The sequence below is a fragment of the Balaenoptera borealis genome (assembly GCF_965194805.1).
Source record: "Balaenoptera borealis genome assembly, chromosome: 2".
NCBI classification, from domain to species: Eukaryota; Metazoa; Chordata; class Mammalia; order Artiodactyla; family Balaenopteridae; genus Balaenoptera; species Balaenoptera borealis.
Genome location: NC_138867.1, coordinates 9402983 through 9417641, shown reverse-complemented (window position 1 = coordinate 9417641; position 14659 = coordinate 9402983). Strand labels below are relative to the sequence as shown.

The 14659-nt window shown below is 36.9% G+C and overlaps 1 protein-coding gene across 2 annotated transcripts in view; it reads right to left on the bottom strand.

Annotated features, from left to right (window-relative positions):
• Positions 1-14659, bottom strand: part of MARCHF6 (membrane associated ring-CH-type finger 6) — a 76065-nt gene that overhangs the window by 42048 nt on the left and 19358 nt on the right. For both annotated transcript variants that reach the window (XR_014241971.1, XM_082382607.1), the window contains exons 2-7: positions 14556-14652; positions 13683-13756; positions 10539-10682; positions 6168-6240; positions 2020-2188; positions 336-525 (exon numbers count right to left, since the gene is read on the bottom strand). Coding sequence is in view for 1 of the 2 variants with exons in the window: in XM_082382607.1 (XP_082238733.1) it covers positions 336-525; positions 2020-2188; positions 6168-6240; positions 10539-10682; positions 13683-13756; positions 14556-14652 (747 nt within the window). In the remaining variant the exon portion in view is untranslated. The remainder of the gene's footprint in view (positions 1-335; positions 526-2019; positions 2189-6167; positions 6241-10538; positions 10683-13682; positions 13757-14555; positions 14653-14659) is intronic.

Genomic DNA, 14659 nt, shown 5'->3' with positions numbered 1-14659 from the left:
TTTATGGCCACACCGCGTGGCACTGTGGGATCTCAGTTCCCCAAACAGGGATTGAACCCGTGCCCCCTGCAGTGGAAGCTTGGAGTCTTAACCACTGGACAGCCAGGGAAGTCCCTAAAGTACAACTGTAAAACACAAAATGTGCCCTGCTTCATAGAAAAAAAAAGTATGCATATGTATATCCATAAATGCAAGTCTGCCAAAATAAAGTAAAAACAGGTTAGAAATAGAACTTCAAACCCATTAAATTTTGAAAACCCCAGTCCTCCCCAAGGTGAGCTGGGAGTGGACTCATGGTCACGGGGGAAGGGTGAGCACAGGCCGGCGGCCATTACCCTGCGCCCCATTGTTGGCATCAGCTGCATCTTCCCCGCCCGCGTCATCTTCCTCCTCATTCTCCTCCTCCTCCTCTTCCGCCTGGTCATCCTGGGCTGCAGGGTTTTCCCCCACCACTGCGTTCTCAGCTGGTGGGTTAGCAGGCTGGTCGGGGGCAACATTTTCAGCACCATTTCCTCCTGCTGGAGCCTAAAATGACAGAGGAGACCAGAAACTTGGCTAACTTGTCTCAGTTTTGCTCTATTTTCAAATAGCACCCTCCCTTCTAAAATAAACAAAACTAGAAAACAGACACAAACTCCATTAAAATTCCAAAAAAAACCCACCTCTCAAGGGCATTTCTTCTAAATGTATCTGAATTTGGATCAACTTGGTATGTAAGAACATAAACTCATTTAACAGTGTATATATTCATTCAATATAATTTAGAGATTAACATTTCACAAAGCATTACAGAAAACAGGTTAACAAATCTGGCTATCTTGAATACATCATTCCATAATCCTTCTTTATAAGGCATCTCTTATCTTTACTGACCACTTCAGGGATGAAAATATATTTATGTATCTGTTTACACACATACTGATATATAACTTAATTCTCAGTTATCAGTTCACAGTTGAGGAAAGGTTTCTCATTTCTGCTGAGGAGGGTAAGCCTGTCCATATGAACTTTATCAGTTTCCACAAGCACGCTTCTCTGGCTCTTCCTGAATTCTGCTACCCACCAAATGCAAAGACCTAGTTGTAGTTAATTAAAACACTGAACTCCTATGGAGTTAATGAAGATTCTAAAAGAACTGTATTAAAATGCTTCAAAATATGAGGTACGATGATGAAAGTATTAACACTAGGTTAAAAACAGCGCCCTTGCTGAATAGTCCCATTTTTCATACGTGTGGTTTTCAAAGGAGAAGTTGTACTCTTAATTCTGTAGAAAAAAGGGTATGGCAGAATTTGATGAAATCAGTCTTCACACTAAAAAAAGCCAAAGGGCCTTAAATGAAAAATTAAGTCGTTAAGTATCGTTAAGTATTACTTTGAGTTAATTTTATAGTCAATTTTTTCATAATAAAATTTTACAAAGGGCAAATTGTTTTTGTATTGTAAGTAGCCAGTTTTTTTTTTTTTTACATTTTCAGCCCTATAATTTCTCAGTAAACAAGATACTAAAAATCATTTATCATATCTTCCTCTTCTTAATGCCTCTAGCAGACGCTCTTGTATCTAAGCCTGTCATCTCATAAATAAAAAGTAAAAGTGTACAAGACTGTTATCAACAGTACTCCAATTTTTCTACTTTTGGTAATGTTTCTACTAAAAGCAACAAAGGTGAGGCATTTTACACATGAAGAAACTAATGAACAAAGAGGGTAAGGGGGCTTCCTTAATGTTATGCAGCACGTCAGAAGCCCATGCGGGAGGTCTGTATATTAACCACCAGGCCGGCGGGAACCTGTTAACCCAGGCCAAGGGAATGAAAGCGCATGAAGTATACCCCCAGTGTTGTTCCCGGGTAACAACAGCACTCTCCTGATTTCTCACATCTCCATCTTCCCCCAAACGCTGTCACTGTCCTGCTTTGCAACGAGGGACACGGGAGTCAAGGGTTTGGGTCTTAGAGGGTGACAATAATTCTTATGTCCTACCCAAATACAATGAATTTGGGGACAGAGGGCGTTACCTCATTTTGGTGGTGCCCAGCAGCGTTGAAGGGCGGAGCGGCGTGCTCCAGCCAGATCGGGGCGCCCCCGTGGACTATCTGCTCTCGCAGCCACACCAGGCTGATGAACGCACACAAGGTGCACGTCACCACAAAACAACCCTGCAAACAATCCGCCAACAAATTGTCCCTATTAGAAAAAAAAAAAAAAGTACACAGAATTACTCCAAACAACACTTAAAATTAAGAAACCAAAGGTAACGACATTCACTTTACATAGAAATCTCAAAAAGAACAAGAAAAGTCAGTCATAACTTTCTGGTGAAAAATCAGTCTCTCAAAAAAATTATTTCTGAGGATGGTGGCAATTTATCTATCTTACAAGCTGGCCAAATATGTTTATTTATATATTTGTATTACTATGTGTTCATATTTTAGAAAGCAAAGAATAACATCAGAACTACATAAATCGGCTATCCAGCCTCTCTTTGAACATAGCTGAGAAAAAGGAAGGCAGCAAGCAAAAAACCGAAAGTAGCCAAATACTTGACAAAGGTCAAATATTAAATATATGTAATTTCCTAACGATACATGACTCTGTCCAACCCTTACTAAGAATATCCTTATCCTTATTTTATACACAAGTTTAACCAACTTAGCTGATACTTAAAAACCCATGAAAATGAACAGAATCAGCAAATCAGCAAGGCGGAGAAGGGCCTCTAGAAAGGCCTAAAGACAACATAAAGGAAGGCTGAGAGATACACAGTACACAATGCGTGAGGCAAAGAAGCCTGTGGTACACTTTACAAATGCCTCATTTAGAACGCAGATTAAATTTTGACGCCAACTGCAAATATACCAAAAGTATATTAGTTTCTCAACAAATCCAGACAGATCAAGTATGGTTCACGTGAAAATACACAGAGTATAATAATACTGAACACCTCTTTGTTCTTTTCCTCTCTGAAGGAGCATATCCTTCCCTGGTCTATGTCTGAGTTCAGAGTAATTCAAAGGTAACTCAAGAATCTTGGTAGCCTTTGGAAAATTCACTACCATAATGGACGTTTTTCCCTCCATGGAGAACTTAAGGAAGGGTCAATTTGGGAGACCTCGGCCTGGTAGCTCCAAACTGAACTAATGTGGCCCTCAGATGTTATCTGGAATATACCTTAATCAAAAGAGGAATACTGATCACCCCCTTGCTAAGGACCCCTCCAGACCATTAAAATTTTGATAGGTTGGGACTAAAATACCCCCTTTTCTACTCCTTCCTTGTCATCAGCAATAAGAACAGCAACTGCTCATTGCAGATTTTATTGTAGATTTTTAAATGGTGACAAACTCTTTGCAGAACCCTTTTCTTTTCCCTCGCACCTTGAACCTGGGCTGATTTGTGAACTGTCTGAACCGGAAGCCAATGTCCTGAGTTCTGAAGCCTAGAAGAGAGCTTTCGGGCTTCCACTCTCACCCGCTTAGAATGCTGCCCTGAGACCACCGTGTAAAGAAGCCCCACTAGCCTTCTGAAGAGGCCATATGGAAGAACCAAGGTACCCCATCTGAGACCACCCCACCCCAGTGACACACATGCGTAACGGAGGCAAGCCCAACAGATAAACGGATCAGCTGAGCCCAGCCCAAACTGCTAACCCCCAGAATTATGAGCAAATAAAATGTTTGTTGTTTTAAGCCACTAAGTTTTAGGGACAGCATGTTTTGCAGCAATAGTTAACTGATAGGCTGCGCCTAGAGAAGCTGAGGAACTGAGCTACAGAATATGTAGCAGCTGCTAAGATATTAAGAAATTTTAAGTAAAATTTCAGAAAATGGATTCTACAGAGAAAAATGAAACATTACTCAGAAAAAATAAGTGATTTACTTATAAGTGCTTTCAGAAAAACTGGCTCAATTCTTCAAATTCTAAAAGGCACCATGAGATTATAAAAGCAAACCACGCTTACAATTTCTTTCCACTATCCCCACCAAGCTTTCAGCATTCTTCCCATGTCAATGAGGAAGCTCATGAAGGCAACTCAGGTGTGGCCCACTAACCAATCAGGTCACAGAGAAAAGGAGAGCCTGCCAACAGAAGGCAAGCAACAGCTCTGAGTTTGGGTGATAATTTTGCTATGTATTAACACAGTGCTCAAAATTCACATACAGTTTTTACATGTGTTTGTGAATTTAATCTTTGAACAGCCCACCCAAATCCCTGAGGCATAATCTTCCTCATTTTACAGATGAGGAAACAGGGGCTCAGAACTGTCCAATGATTTGCCCAAGGTCACCAAAAAGTTGCAGATGCAGCAACGTTTTAATTCCAATGTCAGGGTTCCTTCTGTTACAACCAGCTACCTCTTTGCATCACCTAAGTGATCACACTTGCCAAACAACCAGATGTTTAATGGTTCCGCCAACAAGAAGTAAAGGTGGTAGGCAAGTAAAATACTGCCTTATTTGAGACTAAAATACTAAATTTTCACTGACATGGCTTCCATAAACACCTGTTTTTCACAAAGCCAAAGCCTACCAATTTAAGCTTTGGTAAACATTAACATATTTAGCCACATAAAACAGAAACCATTAAAGAAGTAACACACCCCCACTTTACTGAACAGCACAGATGGGACCTCAAGTCACCTCTTCTAAACAACTGAGATATGACTGGCCGCTACACTGTTCTCTCAAAAATTACAATGATAAATACAACTCTAGCCTCACGCTAAATGGAACAAGACTGCCCTGTTTGAGACGGTTCTTTTATTAGTTCATAGATATTAAAATATAACTTCCATCACGCTTAGCAGTCACCCCTTGCTTTTTTCTGACCTCCCTCGCTACTTCTAATATGGGCCTTTATTTTGTATACGATTCCTAAATGAAAGCCGGAGGTGAGCTACATCATATACGTGGAGACATATGAATGACACTTCAGCCAAGATTGATTTTTCTTGTCTCTATACTAAGACTGTGTTCTGGATGGCTGATATAAAAATCTGATGTCCAGAAATAGTAACGCTGTCCTATTTGTTTCACTGAATCACTTCACAGAAGGTCAATATTTTCATACAAAGGGTTACCTTATTATACTATTTCTAAATTCTCAAGTGCGTCAAATTACTGCTTCTCCTTTTTATGAGGGCCACAGCTATTAGTGCCCTATTTTCAAGATCCTTGTCTACTTATAAACATTACTTCGAAGGCTGTTGTAATGTAAAGAAAGTTCAAGTTCAAAACCTTTTATCTTATCTATTCCCTATACTGCCAAAGAAACACATAAATTAAATAACTTGCCTGTTCTATCCAAAAAAGGTAAAACTAGCAAGTAGGAAAACCAAGTTGCAAACACATCTAATATTTCTAAGTATTTTCAGCCACGATTCAAAACAATGATGCAGACACAAGCAACTTAAAAGACCTCCTCGATTTCTTTTCTATCAGAAATGTAACATGCTCTCCTGCTCTCTTCTATTGCCATTTGGCTTATTTTTATAATATATTCCGCATGCTTCTGTTCTAAAAGACAGTCTTATATTGTTCTTTGCCTTTACTGACATAGGGATCAGAAACCTAAGGTCAACTGGGTACAAAAGAAGATTTTAGCAAACAGAGGTGCAATCTTTTGCAAACTTAATATTCTAATGACCTTGATACAGTTAATGATTTACAGCATTTCTAACATAAATAATTTTGAAAACACATATATGTCTTTCCCAAGAAACTGCAATTACAAAGCTTTATGTCAAATTAAAATACAGTAAAACCACCACAGTGAACAAGTTTTTACAGTCCACCTCCTAACAATCACAAAAAACATTTAAAAAAGAAATTTGACTTCAAATGTCTGTGTTGTTAAAAACACATGTTTAAATGAACCCCCAGCATATCACTATATGGAACAGTACATTTCTTGCACTACACGACAGCTTATTTAACTAGCTGTCCCACCGTTACCAAACAGTCCTTTAAGATGGGTATGTTTTAAAACATTTATATATGTCAGCTATTTCCACTGTAGCTGTAACGTTAGAATAGGTAACATAAGGTATTATTTGTCCTTGGAATAGGAGGACTTTTCAAATTACAACAAACACAAGTATGCAGAAGAAAAAATGAGCACCATTCACAACGTGCAGCCTTCTACCACCACGAGGTTCAATACTTACGTGGACAGCATGTCTAGTGGCAGTGTCAGTAGGGAGCTCACAGAGCCAGTAAACAAGCACTTGTAGATGCGGCCTACCAAGAAAGGGCATGATGGCATATAGTCACAACTCTCATCATAACTCATACAGTCGCTCAACTAAACAGAGGTAATGTGGAACACTGCGAATGCCACTGAAATAAACATTTAGTCTTTGCAAGGTTGAGCCTCATAATACTAAAGTTAAGAAAAAAAATGTCAAGCATTAAAAATAGTGACAGTAAAGAATAAATGTTACACAATAATGTTTAAAGTTTTGATTCTCTCTAGATTTACTTGTTTTTATTAAATGAGCTTAGATGTTTGAAGGCGGGGAGGGAACCAATCTCCAGAAAAGATCTCCAAAATGATAATACACAGTATTTTCTTGAACCTAGAATTCTAAAATTCATTGAGTCTGCTCATGAAAATAAAGTTTTGGGGGTACACATTTTTGACATTAAGAGGACTTTTCAGTAGAGTACATGCTTCAATGCTATGAATAGCAAACTAACAACCAGTTTTTGACAAACAGATCCAAGGGTCCTCAAAAGGACAAAATCTTAAATCTGGCCATGAAGGGAAAAGATGAAGTAAGGGCAAATACACAGCCATCCCCTTACCCTCTTAGTCAGAAAAGGCAGAAACAGATTTGGAAATGAGGCCCAAAAGCTGAGGTTTCCTTTCAAACCAGTACTTGTGTATTAGTTTAAGCATTTCCTATAGTCTTGTACCAAAAATTTAGTGACTTCAATGGCTGTTTTCAAATGCCAAGTCAAAATGGAAAGACAGGAAAAGATTTTCTGTAACAGAAATTACTTACATATATGTATAAAACATTCAAAGCAAGTATGCTTGTAACAAGTAAAAGTGACAAACAGCCAATTGTCTGTAGATAAGAAAACGGACTCATTAATTAAAGGCCTCCTTACTAGCGTGCTTAAAAATAAGGTAGCTCAACACATTCCTACAGGAAAAGACAGCCATGGGTACATTGCTAACTTAAAGGAAGAAGTTACAGAATGTGTAATGGGTGACATAATTTAGATTTTAATTGTGTGTGAGTGTGTGTAAACAAGTCAGAACAGAAATCAAGCTTGTTACCTGTTACTTAAATCCTCAAAGTCCTTACTTAATTTTTGACTACTTGATCTACTGATTTCAGAGAAGTGTTAGTCTTCCACTACAACTATGAATGTTTTACATATTTCTAAGTCCTGTTTGCTGGTGCATAGAAATTCTTAAGTTTTCTTAGTGGACTATGCCTTTTATTAATATGAAATAAAATGCTGTTCCTCATTTAAAGTGTTTCATCTTGAATAATATCTGGCTGGTGAATACTGTTCCTGCGTTTTGTCAGCCTTTGTTAACAAATCCCTCTAGCATTAACCTGGGCTGTTTCGTACTTATCTCTTGTAGTGGAACACTTTCATACATACACAATTATGAGGCGCTATCTAAACCCTATGATCACAGATATTGCAATCTTATCTTTTCTTCTCTTTTACTCCCCTTCCTCAGCCCTCCCTTCTTGTCTTTCCTGTCTTTTGTCAGACTTTACAAATTTTACTGTTTCCTATTCCCGCTCCCTAGGATGAAAACTCATCATCTTATTTCTGTTCTCCTAACAGTTACTTAAATTTAAGTTTTGTTACTTTTTTATTAAGATAAAATTTATATAAATATTAAGTGTGTCTGGGTGAGTTTTTATATTAGTATATATCCAAGTAACTGCCACCCAGATAAGATTCTCAACATTTCTAGCTCCCCAGAAGGCTCCTTCAAGTCCCTTTTCAGTCAATATCTCCAGCAAAAGGTAACCACTATTCTGATCTCTATCACCATAGATCAATTTGGCCTATTTTAAAATTTCACATAAATGCAATCCTACAGTCCATACTCTTTTGTGCCTGGCTTCCTTTTCTCAAAGAAGTGACGTTGATCCATGTTATTCTATGTCGCGCCAGCCAGCTCCTTTTTCACCACTATGTAGTATTCCATTATAGGGATAAGCCACACTGTAACCATTCTACTGTTGATAGTTGTTTGGTTGGTTCCAGTTTTAGACTACTATTATCAAAGCTGCAGTGACGACACTCTTACACACATGTCTTTTAGTGGACACAAGGCTCTTATACCTGTTAGCAACATTCCCAGAGACAGAACCACTGGATCATAAGGTACTTATAATATTTACCACTGACAGATAACATCAAACAGCTTTCCAAAGTGGCTATACTTTATATACTCTTACTATCAATGCATGCGTTTTGCAGATGCTCCACATCCTAAGAAGGATTTGGCACTGTCTTGTCTTTTAATTTCAGCCATTCTTCTGAGTATGTAGCAGCATCTTCTTGTGCATTTCCCTGATGACTAATGATACTGAGCACCTTTTCACATGTTTATTGGCTATTTAATCTTCTTTCCAGAAACACCTGTTCAAATCTGCTGTTCACTTTTTAATTGGCTTGTCTTCCTTTTTCTTACTGATTTATATAGTTCTTTATATATCCTGGATACAAGTCCTTTGCTGGATATGTGTATTACAAATACTGTCTCCCACTCTGTAGCTTGCCTTTCTCTCTCAAAGGTATCTGAGCATGAATTAAAGTTCTTAATTTTAATTAAGTCAAATTTCTCAGTATTTTCTTTTACGGTTGTTCTCCTATACTTTATTTTAGAAGTTTTTTGGTTTTAATGTTCACATTCAGGTTTATGACCGTCTAAAATTAAGTTGTGTCAGGTGGGAGGTAATGGTGTGGGTCATTAGCTCCACATGCCCGTCCAGCTGATGCTGTACCATTTATTGAAAAGACCATCTTTCCTCCCCTGAACAGCAGTGGCACCTTTGCTGTTAATCACCTTTGCTAGTTCTGGACTCTACTTGGTTACTCCTGTATTTTTAATGCATAATTACACTGTATTTTCCTGTTTTATCTAAAGCATCTAAAATTTCACCACAAATAAGACAGCCTAAAAAGCTCTCAATTCTATACTCCCCTCACAATTTCTCTCGTTAAGATCATCTAGAATTTTAGTTTCCAGTTGATACCTAAAAAATTATTAATTATTGTAGACTAACAACAATTATGACTTAGCTGTAAGAAGCACTTGTTTCTTTTTCTCTGGAGCTCACACCTTTCCCTGTCTTTGTTTCCTTGCTCGTTTTAGTAAAATATATTCTCAAACACTTTTTTCATAAATAATTTGAGGTAGTAAGCTTTCCACGTCCTTGCATCTATTGAAATGTCTGTATTTTGTCCTTCTATCTGAGAATAATAAGATTTTGGGTTCAAAAATTTTGCCACATGTTGACTATTCTGCTGTCTTCTAACATTCAATGTTGCTGATTTTAAGTCTGATGCCAGTCTGATTTTCATGATTTTGTAGGATAATCTGAAAGCATAACATCTATACACCACCCTATTCAGCACTGGAAAACTTCAGAATGTGTCTAGGATTGTCTTTTTCCTTTATCACAGTCAGCTCTCTCTCTTTCAATCTCTTACCCTCTGGAACTACTTACTAGACAGATACTGACACAATCGGATGTAGCCTCCATCTCTCAAATTTTTTCCCTCATACTTGCAACTTCTTGTCTCTGAGTTACATCCTGGAGAACTCGTTGCTCAATCTTCTAGCTCACTAATTCACTCTTCAAGTGAACAGTACCTATTCTGCTTTCATAAGATTTTCATTTTTATAACTGATCAAGTTTATTTTACTTTATTTTAAGGAGACATGAGGATATTATTATACTTATTTAAAAATCTTGTTTGCGGTTAACTCTAAAGAATCCTATCTATATACTCTGGCACCATATACTATCGACCCCTCTCCATGTCTTTAAGAACACAAAGAACCTAAAAAGAATCAACTAAGAGTTAGTATACCAATCTCCCAAAGAGCCTCCTATATTTGAAAGATATGCTTCCCAATTATTCAGCACCATTAGATATGTGTTTTTTAAAAGAGGTTTAAAAAAAAAAAATCTCAAAAGAACCCATCTTTTGTCATCCTTGAGAGCTCTAATAAACTTCAAGGAATAAAATATAATTTCCTTCTAATTATGGTTTGATTTTGCTTTTTCAATTCTTTCATGAACTTTCATTATTAGCCTCTGTATGCTGTGTTTTTCTTTCCCATATTCATTCAAGAAACTGACCTGTTAAAAAATGGTTTTTAATTCAGGTGAATAATGTTTCCTAAATGAAGTTTTCCTAATACATGACATTATAATATCAAATAATCAAATATCATTCGAACAAAACTATGATGCCATATTACTTTATAATATTAAATAGTTGTGCAATGTTTCAATAACTCCAGCCACAGAAGAATGAATACTCACATGCTGTAAGAGGAACAACTCCCAACCATGCAAAGGCCACAAGTGTATAATGAAACCAGTATCGTATTGCAGTGCCAATACTTGTAACCAGTCCAGCAAATATGTCTTGGATTGGAAGCCGCGAAGGCATATCTGGGGAATAAACTATAAGGGGGGAAAAGTTCACATAATTTCATGAAGATTCAAATAGGTTATTTTCTAGGCAGGTAGCACTATCTTAACTTTCAACATTTGCAATTGTACTTAAATATTTTTTCCTATAAGAAAAATGAACCAAATAATCACAATAAAATACTACATTTACCCAAAAGTCATTTATGAGAGCAAATCACATAAGAAATGTAGAAGCCAACGAAACAGGCCCCTGAGCAGGAAAAAAGATTCAAGAGAAGTACACATCCCTCACTCATAGCCAGGAACTTTATGTAAGGCTAATTTACACATATTTCAGCATTCAAACACGATAATTATCTGGTTTCTCAAATTATAAAAGATCACATAAAGCAAACAGGAGCAAAAGGTGAAGCTGACAGATGTCATCAAGAAAGAACCCTCCCCCCATGCCAGCCTCAGAAATAGCACTCAAAATGCACAACAATCTGCAGCAGACCCACTTGCTGTAAGAGCAAACAGGCCACTGACGTCTGTTAGCCACTCCCCACCCCATTTTAGCACAATAATCAACATTCCAAATGGTAAATTAAGGTCTTCCCACTTCTCTGCAAAGTGTGGTTCAATACTCAGAAAAAGAGGTTCTGCCACAGGTAATATTGTGATTTATAAAAAATACATATCTGGTCGTTCAGATGACCAAAATATATTTCTCATATACATTTGGTCTTCGTCCACAGTTCCTGGCTCACAGCTCCTGAAACCCTAGGAATTTTCTAAGCAACGTAAGCCATAAAGGTGTCTTTTGTTATGTTAATGAGATGACTTTTGAACCTGTCTGGGGCGGGGGTGGGGAGAAAGAGTATGGCACGGGTTTTCCAAGGGAGCCAACCAAGTAATTAGAGGGTTGGAACTTTCAGCTCCACCCTTCAGACCTCTGGGGAGGAGCGAGGGACTGAAGGTAGAACCAATCGCCAACAATCAATGATTTAATCAATCACGCCTATGTAATGAGGCCTTCATAAAAACCCGAAAGGCCTCAGGTACGGAGAGCTTCCCAGCTGGTGAAAACAAGTAGATCTGGGGAAAATGGTGCAGTTTCCCTTCCCACATACCCTACTTTATGCATCTCTTCAATCTGGCTGTTCCTGAATTATATCCTTTTACAATAAACTGATGATCTAATAAGTAAAATGTTTCTCTGAGTTCTATGAGCCACTCTAGCAAATTAATCAAATCAAGGAAGGGGTCATTGGGAACCCCTGATTTTAAGTCAGTTGGTCAGAAAGTCAAAAGCAAAACTAACAGCCTGGGTTTGCGACTAGCATATGCAGGGGGTTGAGGGACCCCAGTCCTTTAAGGACTGAGCCCTCAACCTGTGGAATCGAATGTTATCTTGGAGTAGACAGTATCAGAATTGAGTTAAATTGTAGGACACCCAGCTGGTGTCCTGCAGAACTGCTTACTGGTGTAGGGAAAACCACCCCACACACGTGTTGGAATTGGTACCAGAACCTATGTACACACGTTTTAGAAAGATTTCCTTTGTAAATGGTTCCAGTGAAAACCACTGCTCTACCACAGGTTTCTCAGAAAGAACATACAGAAGGAACAAAGGCCTCTTTCTCCAGTAAGGCCAAAACAAAGAGCTATGATAAATAAAGTTTTAAAATCAGTGATCTGAAATTTATGAGAGCACTATTACAAAACTGTTCACAGCTATAGACACAAAGGAGTGAACAAGTAACAAACAGCAACTTTTTACAACACACCTACAAAGACCGGTACTTTAAGAGGATATTTGATACACAGGAGCAAGTCATTAAACCAGTAAACAGAGTTTTTGAAAAAGATAAACAGAGCACATGACCGTCAAATGAAAACTAAAAGGTACAAACACAAGCTTTTATTGGCCTCAGAATAAAGAAGCTCACATGAGTATTTCTTATCAATCAAACTTCATGATGATATTCAATTATTTAGTCTTGCAGTTTGCAATAAACCTTAAGCTGTACAGTTTTTATGCCCTACAGAAAATAAAGACTACAAAATAACAGAATTGACATTTTTTGAGCACAATGAATACAAAGCTTCAAAAGTGAAACTGTAATGATTTTAATTATATACACTCATCACATAAAGACAAAGTAAAACTAACACTAATTTATAGAATTTACACTCAGCAGCTCAAGATGCTTAAAACAAAAACTAAAGCATAAAAAAATCTTTGGGGGAAGGGGAGAGCAATATACTAGGATCCCAGAATGAAAATGTGCTTCAAATTCTTGATAACTTGCCAGTATAAACCTCTACTTATTTAAGATGAACAATATTAAATATCAATCAATAGGTAAAGGAGTTATAATTAGAATTTTAAAGATCTGCAAAATATTTACCATAAGCCTACAAAATACTGAGCTTAAAAAGTCTTATTTTAAAAAAGTGAATTAAGTATTTGTCTTTATTATTATTCCAACCAACATAATTTAAACTCAAAAGATATCCCAAATTTGAACAGGGATGGGATATTCGACAAATTCAAGGCATCAATAATTTTTCTGGGTAAATAATGGTATTATAGCTATATTTTTTTTAAAAAAACATTACTCTTTAGAGATACATGCTAAAATATGTACAGATGAAATCATAAATGATGGGATTTGCTTTAATAAGGATGGAGAGGTGCGAACAAGAGCAAAGGGAATGACATGTAAAGGCTATGAGTTGAAAATGGATGAAACTGAGTGATGGATACATACAGGCTCATTATAACTTTGTACACGTTTGAACTTGTCCAGAAGAAAAAATATCCCACAAATTAAATCACCTGTGTGTGGTGTGTTAAAAGCTGACGTGTGGTGTGTTAAAAGCTGACGTGTAGTTTTTAAAAATATTTTCCAAAATGTTATAGCAATACTTTCTATTACCATAAAAAACAAATTAAGCTGAACACAGTTGCTTTAAAACTGTTTAAACACCTCTATGTGGCCAGTTATAACCTAGAAATGCAGTGAAAACTTCAAAAGAACTTACTTGGTGTGAAAGCAAATCTGTGCTTGCATAATTCACAGTATTCTTTTCGACTGTGTTTCAGCCACTGAACTAAGCTGCAATTACAAATACATTCATAAGTATAGTGTTTATAACAAACAAACTTTTAAGGTTTCATTGAAAACTAATATTGCTTTACTAAAATTTTACAAATCACAGAACTTTTACAATTAACTTTTTATCACTGATGCCCTCTGAGTACAGAATTATAACAGATAAAGATAAAAACGACATGTATTTCCTCTATTAAAAAGCAGTTTCAATTAACTGAACAATTAACTAATCAAAGTAAATTGTAACCTCCTCAAAGAGAACTGAATATAGAAGAATCTCCAAGCATCAACATCAGTTCTAATATTGGTCTAATGATACTGCTACCTGGTGGCTAGATCTATCACTAATTGGCTGGCTGTGTGACCTAGAACAAGTTACTTAACCTTTCAATGCTTCAGTTCCCTCATCTGAATAATCATAAAATCATAATTATACTCCACCTTGCAGTTTTAAGGATTAAATGAGTTAAAATGTATACAAGCAAAGAGTTACTACCTTACACAAAGCATTTCCTAAATGTAAACTGTAATCATGCCAAGCAAAACTAGAACACCATAACACTTCCCATGAACATTAGCTCTCCATGGTAGAAATAAACAAATGGGTACTCACGTGCATCTGAAAGACAATATACCAAAATGACACGGCATGGTAATAAGAAATATGGGTAATTTCCAAATTTTCACAATAAAAATTTTAAAGAAATAACTAGTTACAGAGAAAGTTCATTGAAACAGTCTCCCTTATTATACAGATGACAGTAAAGCTCAGACATAAAAATTTTCTAAAAGGATGACTCACCATTCTTGATGGATAAACTTAATACTGCCAGTACACACACAAGGATGATAAAGAGGTTTCTCAGGTGTTCCTTCTGACCGACACACTCTACATATATCTATTAA